This window comes from Camellia sinensis, chromosome 2 (genome assembly GCF_055761805.1).
Source record: "Camellia sinensis isolate YWXY chromosome 2, ASM5576180v1, whole genome shotgun sequence".
NCBI classification, from domain to species: Eukaryota; Viridiplantae; Streptophyta; class Magnoliopsida; order Ericales; family Theaceae; genus Camellia; species Camellia sinensis.
The window spans coordinates 148779893-148789042 of NC_138962.1; the positions used below are offsets into that span (position 1 = coordinate 148779893).

General features: G+C 31.6%; 1 protein-coding gene across 1 annotated transcript; it reads left to right on the forward strand.

Annotated features, from left to right (window-relative positions):
• Nucleotides 1–6137: 6137 nt before the first annotated feature.
• LOC114311115 (uncharacterized) lies at nucleotides 6138–7164 on the forward strand. The gene is made up of 2 exons (XM_028257179.2): nucleotides 6138–6725; nucleotides 6817–7164. The coding sequence occupies exons 1-2, from the start codon at nucleotides 6588–6590 to the stop codon at nucleotides 7087–7089; spliced, it is 411 nt and encodes a 136-aa protein (XP_028112980.1). The 5' UTR covers nucleotides 6138–6587; the 3' UTR covers nucleotides 7090–7164.
• The last annotated feature ends 1986 nt before the right edge of the window (nucleotides 7165–9150 follow it).

Consider the following 9150-nt stretch of genomic DNA (forward strand, 5'->3'; position numbering starts at 1 on the left):
TCAAAGTAAATAATTAGCTCTTATTTAGATTGACTCATGGTATACGAATCATACTATTAGACAAAACAAAATGTTAATCGCAACTAGAACAAGTTGTGGGCAAACAAAAGAGAACTTAGAATTAGACAACAAACACCCTAATCCAAACCTGCTATAGTATTCCGAGTGTTTGCTTTAATCCTATATCTCAATCAACATATGCATCTTTTATAATCAACAAAGAAGGAGATAGAGTAAAAAGCTTAGATGCATGAATGAGAAAAATTAGAGATACATCTTCTTTCAAGAGATTGTGAAGTTCGAATTTGCAGTCATCTAGTCTTCTCAGATCAGAACTATCAACAACCCATACCAAGCCATCAGTTTGCTCAAAGTAGTTCCTCCAGTAAGACCTGATTGTCCTTTGGCCCCCAACATCCCATATATTAAGGGTATACTTGTCGTTATCGTAACAAGTTTAATTCCCTTGTATCACAATAAATCACTTTAAAACTTCAAATAATTTTCAATGCTGTGTTGCAAATTAAGTAAAGGAAATAGAATAAGTAAACTTCCAAGGCTCTTTCTAGAGAGGAGGGAAAAGGAAAAGAAAGAGGAAAGAAATTCAAAGCATTGAATTTTACCCAAATAAAAGGAATAGAGCATATCTCCAATCATTCATACCTCAATATTGAGGTAAAAAAGAACTTTATTGACAAGAAAATCATATATAACATATGTTAGTACATCATTAAAAAGGGAGGAGTGTAAAGAGCATCAATGTAAGCCAACATTATCCTAACTAGTTTGACACCACGAGGCTTACCCAATCATTTGTTAGCACCCCTCAATGTTTGTAAGACACCAACAGCAGCCACCAAGAAATAGGGAAATAAAACAGAGCTGCCACAGTCAATGGAGCCTGCACAGCTGGTACTAACTTATCTGTCTATATATGCATTATAGCTTGTTGATGCTATCTGTTAGTATATAAAGTTTGGTTCTTGGTAGTGTTGAATCAATTATTATGTAGTTATGAAGGGTATTTGTGTGCATGCTTATTTAAAGAAGTAATACTAAAAATATTTTTTGTTTTGGTATTTGAAGAAATAAAGAAGAAAGATGAAATAACAAGAAAGATATCACTTGATATAATCACTTGATTAGTTACAAATTTTGATATCACTTGATATAATCACTTGATATAATTAGTTACAAAAAATTTTGATATCACTGTTGTCCTTGATATCACTTGATATGATTACAAATTTTTAAAATTTAAGGATGATTAGTTATTATAAAATTTAATCCACAAATTATATCATCAAAATAAATTACCACTGTATTTTAATCTTAATATTATTTACATCGTGCCTTTAGGCACGGGCATACGCTAGTATATATATATATTATCATTTTTAACTATACAAAACAAGAGGTGAGGTTGGGTTGGTGTCCATATTGCCAGTGAAGTCAAAAAGGAGACAAAACTACAAGCATGAGAGTTAGCTATCATTTACATCATTATCAGTCCCAATGTGACGTAAATCCAAATACACTTGGTTTCAATTACAAAATTTCTTGAAGCTTGTTCAATGCTTTTAATGTGATTCTGTCTTACCTTAGGAAGCAAACTGCAAATGCTAAATTGTTTGCCTTCTGAATAGAATATTTCTGGCCTTTACTATGTTCATCATTACCAGCTTGAATATTATGGGAGTGCAAATGTCGCTTGTTTCTCCATTTTTATTTATGATTTTTGTGGGTTGTTGTTGTTGTAATGCTCTTCATTCATTAAACCCCTCAAACTGGGGTAAGTTGACTTTATCAGACTAATTTAGTGGAACTAGCTTCACTTTATCAGACTAATTTAGTGGATGTTGAACCTGTTTACTATTTTTATGCATAGAGATAGGCTTTGTTAATTTCATTATCCTCTGCTGCAATCTAGGCTTTCAGAACAAAGGAGAAAGAAACTCCAAGCAAAGGAGGCTGAATTGAGGAGGAGGGAGCAGGTACTTGTTTATACTAATTAAAATTGTAGCTTCCAAATATGTTTTACCTAGAATTGAATGGCTATTTTTTTAATTTTATTTTCATGGACACTTGGTATTAATCTTATTAGTTTTTCATTTTATTTATATTATGCAGGATGTTTACATGTACTTCCGTGGCAGTGGCAAAGCAGCAGAGATGAAGCGTGAGGCTGCAAAACGGACAATGATGGTTGCGCTGCCATGATTCAGAAAGATTCTTTGGTTTGATAATGCTGAGAGAAATCGAAACATTCACTATTTTTTTGCACTTGTGCCTAGTCTAGTATTTATAAGCCTTCATATAATCTTCTTAAAATATGTATGTAAAGATAGGTTCTGACAAACAAGTTTAAGTTAGGACATGTTCTGATACATATGTCCTTTTTGGAAATTAATTTGGTTAGTCTTGTATTATGTATGAAATGAAATTATTGACGTTGGATTAGACTTGGTTCGTATGGAATTTGTATTATATATAGAATTGGACGTTTCTTTTTAATGTTTTGGATGGTTGGAACTAGAATGTGTTGTTGAATGCTTGATAATATATTTAGCGTTGATGGGTTATATTGGGTTATATTGAATCCTGTGTTATGTACGTACAGGTTGTATTAAACACGGATGTAGGTTGTTTAGAATTTTTTTGGAAAAAAAAAAAAAAAAAAAAAAACAGAAAATATTTGGCTACCAAATATTTTGGTAGCCAAATACATAGTTGGAATTATTTGGCTACTAATAATTTAGTAGCAAAAACATTTGGCGACTAAAACATTTGGTAGCAAAAAGTAATGAATAGTTGGTTAAAATTTTCATGTACAACTTTTAGTGACTAAAAAATTAGTAGCCAAAATGTCACTATTGCCGACTAAGTATGGATTCGTAGCCAAATGTTAACTTTCGGTGACTAATTCTTTCGTAGCAAAAAGTAACACATTCGCCGACCAAATGAATGTTAGTAGCCAAAAGTCACATTCGGCGACTAATACTTTAGTGGCAGAAACATACCTTTTCCCGACTAAACTAAGATTAGTAGCCAAATGTGTACACTTTCGGCGACCAAATAAATTTTAGTCGCCAATACTATCGCCGACAGGGTAAAGGCGACGAGCTTAGCGACAAAAAATTTTGGTCGCTAAATGGTTTCGGCGACCAAATTTGGGACTTTTGGCGACCAATATTTTGGTAGCTAAAAGTGACATTTCTTGTAGTGGATGTGTGCAGCTGTTTGCTTCTTCTAACGGTACCTACCCTTGATGTGTAATTATTTCATCTATTAATTTTTATTGCATATTGTCTAACCCTCCCCAAACCAATACCCCATACTTTTCATTTGTTACTAGTTAAAATATAAAAAAGATAAATCTTTACTTTATTTATTTTATTTTTTATTTATGTTCTCTATAACCACTCTTTATTTTACCTATTGATACACACAAACTGTTTAAAGAGTCTTTCAAGACTCTTCAAATGTAGCAAGCCTTGAAGAATTTTGTTAAAATAGCTATTATAATAGCTAACCCATTAAAGCCACTAAAATATGATAATGCTAATTATAATAGCTAACAAGTCTTGTTTAAAAACTCCCTTAGAGATTTTGATATATGTATATACACACTAGCGTTATACCCGTGCTATGCACGGCCTTAAAACAAATAATTAAAAAAGTTATTTTTTAAATTAAGTAGCAACAATTTTAAGATTTAAAGGTAAAATAGTTAAAATTATGTAAATTAAGTTGTTATTGAACTACACCCAAGTGATGTTTCAATTATGTCGTTATTAATATTATATTGGGCAAATTACACCGGTGGTCTCTATATTTTACCCATTGTGTAATTTTGGTCTCTACACTTTCAATTGACTTGATTTTAACCCTTAATTTTAAATTTTGCATCAATTTAGTCCAACTGATAATATCGTTAGTGTATTTTAAGAAAAATTATCACTAAATTAGTTGAGGGTACATGATAGTTATGTGCATATTTTTCATTAAAAAAAATGCTAAGAGTTGTAATCAACTGGACCAAATTGAGACAAAACTATAAATTCAAGGTCAAAATCGAATTAATTGAAATTACAGGAACTAAAATGACACACGGATCAAAATACATGGACTACCGTCATAATTTGTCCTATTATATTTTAAGTATCATCTAACAATAATTATGTTAAAACCTGATTAATAGATATTAAAGCAATGAAAAATTTCACTTGTTAAAAATAAATATATTGTTTCACGTCAATTTCTTGTCACGTGACGATCTGAAGCTTTTAATTTACAATTACATATTGAAACTCAAATTAGAGAATGAAATGAAAGAAAATTGAGAGGAAGTAATACTGATACATTTTCTTAAGTCTCTTTCTCAAATCAAATTCATCTTATCCTACATCAAGCCCTAACTATAAATCATTTCGCACTCCCTTCTCACCGCTGACAATTGCCTTTTTTAGTATCTTTTTCTAATGCCTTTCTCTGATCGCCCTTACAACTTTCAACCCAACAACGCAATTTGCTAGAGCTCCTACATATATTCTCCAATCTATACTTCTGTTAACTAAACTAACTCTTTGTGAATAATATCCTCAAATTGTTAATTTTAAAGTTAAAGGAGATATTTGTAATTTTAAAGTAGGGGATTTTTTATCCTGATATGGTTAACTTTAGTTTGACATAGTACAATATTTGAGCCAATTTCTTTTCCCCCAAGTTCAACTATTTTAAGTTATATATATTTTTGACATATATTTGAAATAATTCATAACATTTTAACCATGACATTCTTTTGTATGACATTTATGTTTTGTTTGAATAATGAATTTAGGAGAAATAAAATGAAATTAACTAAACAAAAAATATTTTACTTTTTTTTTATAACAATTATCTTTTCTTTTCTTTCACTTCATTTTATTTTCCTACGGTCTTTTTGTTTTTCATGATTCTTTTATTATGTAAATCCAAGATCCAAACAAAAATTTAAGTCCATGATAATAAATTTATAATATTATAATAATTCCAATTATTTTGTCTTAACATGAAACATAAAAGTGACAGATTAATCTTACCTTTTTTTTTTTTTTTTTTTTTGAGAAGCATATTTGATTGTTGTAGTAAAAAAATCATATTTTCTGGAATTAATTTATCTAACAATATTTAGTTTGTCTTAGACTTATAACTGGGTATCATAAGATTAATAAGAAATTTTCAATTTCAGACAGACCATTTTGGTCAAGTGAATCATTTGACTCTTTAATAATAATTTATAAGAACATGTTAATATTGCAAAATAAATAAATAATAAGCTTATCCAGGCTCGTTTACTTAAAAAATTAATTTCAAGCATATTAGAGTTACGCTATAATTTTAAGTCAAGTTACTTGGCTCATATTCATACTTAATTACATGAAAATTATGATTTTGGGATCAAACTAATTTTTTTATGAATGATATATATGAAGGGCCTACAAAATAAATTGTTTGGATTATCGGGTCTTGTGGTGGATCACATGGACTCTCAAGTTCTCTCAACTTCAGATTTAAACTTGAGAGAAACCTACCCCAATAAAAATCATATGATAGTATGGCTAAACTCAATTTTTATACTCAATTCTCTTGTATTTTAAGGGTATATTATTCCCTTTTTTTTTTACTCTTTCACATTATTTGTTACCATTAATCACTTAATTTATAATAAAAAATGATAAAAAAAACTTGTCTTTTTCTTATATTTTTTTTCACCAATCATTGCATCAAAACAGAGTATTCCTCTAATTTTTTCCTTTTCTTTTTTGTTGGTTTTCCAATTACGCTGTCATGACTATGATACAAGCAACAGACATGTAGATCTAGCTACTAGAACGAGGAGGAAAAGAAAATGGCGGAGGAACAAACTCACTCTTCGGTGCTTGGCGCGGAGGACCTCCGGCGAGTTCTTGTAGAGATCTTCATCAACAGCTTTCGAAGCTTTTCTCAGCAGCGGAGGATGCAATGGCGAAAGCAAAAACAGGTCTCGGCAGTGGCAATGGGCAGCGGCGATGACCGAGAAAGAGAGAGAGAGAGAGAGAGAGAGAGAGAGAGAGAGAGAGAGAGAGTAATTTCTGAAAACGTTTGGGCTGAAGAAGGGGTCAGGGATTTCTCAAAAACAATTAAGAGGGAATTATGATTTTGACCAAATTTAGAAAATTATTGGGAAAATTAGTCTAGGATCCTTCTCCCACTTTTCGTAATGGAAGAGATCCACAAAATTATTTTTTGATGTCTAAGGTCCCTAAACATATATCAGAGAAATTTGACTTTTGTCTCTCTCTCTCTCTCTCTCTCTCTCTCTCTCTTTCTTTCTCTCTCTCTATCTACCTCATTTTGATCACCACCACCAGATGCCCTTCTTTCTTCGACTTTCGCAAATCGCTGATCACAAAGCCTCTATCTTCTTTCTCTTTCGCAAATAGTAGAGTAAAGAACAAAAGTAGATCGCCGAGTTCGATGGATCACCGCCGACTACGCCACCAGGTGGAAACAACGACTCTTGGGATCTGATTTACGAGGCCACGGGACAAGTGGCGAGGTTGAAGATGAACGATGAAGGGCCTTCCAAAGCCAGAGGCCTTCTCGGCCCTCCTTGGTCTCTCTCTCCACCGCCACTGAAAAACATCAACACCTCTTTCTATGCCAATCAGTGCCTCTCTCACAACCTCTCACAGTCCAATCATGTGAGTGAGTCTTATAATGTGTGTATATACTTGTTCACTCTTCTCATCTAGTTTGTTGATTTTTGGGTTTTGTTTTTGTTTTGTTTTGCAGTTTGAGCAAGCGAGACATGACCAAATGATGAAACAACAGTGCTCTTCTTCGATTTGGGGAAGGCAAACCAGAGAAATTTTGTTTTCACTGCAAAACCAGCTTCAGCAACAGATGATGGGTCAAAACAGAGGAGGGAGAGTTGTTAATGGAGGTGGATTCGAGAATAATAATGGAAGAAATGCGAGGCCACTGGGTTTGCCTCAGTCTGCATGGCCTCCTTTGATGGATGAGGATTTTGATGCTGCCAATGCTTCTATTCAGAAGGAGATTTAGTTGGTGGGCTGGTGTGAAAATGAAGGTATGGGTGAGCAAACGAAAGAAAATTGTGTTAGCTTTTCAATCAATTTTTTCTGATTGAGTCAACGTACAAAGAAAATGGTTAGTAAATTAGAGAGAAATTTTGGAATTTTCAAATTTCTCTGGGTTCGTTTTGACCAATTTTTTCTGGGTTTAAATTCATATTCAAATTTCTCTGGGTTCATTTATAAACCAGAGAAAATTTAAATTTCTCTGGATTCATTTTAAGTAATTTTCTCTGGATCAAAAAGACACATTATTTTATGAAATCCAGTGAAATTCCTGAATACATCTTCAAAAAACTAATCATCACATAAGTTTATTCCAACAACTGTTAATAAGTTAAACCAAATCAAAATCAAATTTGAAGTTACTTATGATTGTTTATTTTCCCTTCCTTTCTCAAATCAGAGAAATTTAAAAGTAGCTATGAGAATTTCCCAAGCTACAAGTTTCTCAGTGAAATTTCACACAATTGTGAGAGATGCTCTCAAAAAGCTTCTTTCACAGAACCAGAACCAACAACAACGCTCCATATATAAATCAGAGAATTAATTACAAATTTCTCTGGAGATGTAATTTTGTGAAAAGGCAAAGAAATTTCTCTAGGAGAGTGGGAAGTATATGGAAGGCAGAGAAATTTGGAGAATGGGAGGGCAGAGAAATTTACAGTGGGAAGCTTAGGGAAGATTAGAGAAATTTTCAAAATTTCTCTGGAAAGTCCAGAGAAATTCTACCAATTTTCTCTATGACGTGAATTTTCTCTGGACAAATTTTCTCTAGATCAACTTGAGGGACCTTAGACATTATGAAAATATTAGATGTCCTTTATGCTATAAAATCTTAATATGAGGGACCTTAAAAAAAAACCCAAAATTATTTGGGGGAATTATGGTAATAACAATTATAAAAAAAAATTATTCATGAATACAGTCTTATAATAAAATAAATTATTTTATATTCAAATTTTTGTGTTTATTTTTAATATAAATCATTTATTTATTTTTATTAAGTAAAATCGACAATAAAAAAAAATTACTTATCAACTACAAAATGTATAACTACACCACTAATTAGCATAATAAAAATATTTAAAATTTTATAAATCTCAAATATCATAATCAAGTCACAAAATTTTGTAACATAAAACACAAAATACATAACGCCATCAGTTATTGGTGTAACAAAATTGTTCAAAATTATATAAAACCACAAACGTCATAACTAAGTTACAAAATTTCGTAACATCAACCAAAAATTGCGTAGCTATCCACTAATTGGCGTAATAAAAACATCTAAATTTTTTAAAAACTACAAATGTCATAATCAACTCACAAAATTTAGTGACATCACCTAAAAAATGCGTAACTATACCACTAATTGACATAATAAAAATAATCAATAATTTTACAAAACACAAATGTCACAATCAATTTATAAAATTTTATAGTATCAATCATAAAATGCATAACTAATTGACATAACAAAAGTATCCAAATTTGTTATAAACCACAAAAGCAACAAAGTTTCGTAACAATTATTATAAAATGACTAACAAATCACTAAAAATCTTAGAATCACCAATAAGGATCTCTCATGTTCCAGAGAAAACAAAATGTAATGATAATCATTAAATAATTTAATCAATGACTTAAAGCCCTAGAATAGAAAACGAGAGTCAAAGAAGATTAACCAGTAGAGCGACAGGAAAGGGACTATGAGAAAGAGAGACCGAATGGGCTTACCGCCTGTGAAAAGGACATCAAAGATGGTGTCGTTTCCAAGAAGGAACATCGGAGATATCTATAGTTGACAGTAAGGAATGAGAGAGATCTTGAGGGATGAAGAGGACTGAGATAACGGAACAGTACAACAAAATGAGTAATATTCATTTTTCAACAGTTCTATAACGCATGTGTGTGTATGTACAAATTGATAATAACAAAACCTTTCAAATCATAAATAGGGCCAAAGGTTTGTGTATGTATAACATATTAATGTGAAAGAGCTAGAGTTTCAGGATAGATGCATTTAGTA

Coding starts and splice junctions, on each gene's coding strand:
- LOC114311115 (XM_028257179.2), top strand. CDS start 6,588: ATGAACGATGAAGGGCCTTCCAAAGCCAGAGGCCTTCTCGGCCCTCCT. Junction 6,726..6,816: donor ACCTCTCACAGTCCAATCAT/GTGAGTGAGTCT, acceptor TTTGTTTTGCAG/TTTGAGCAAGCGAGACATGA.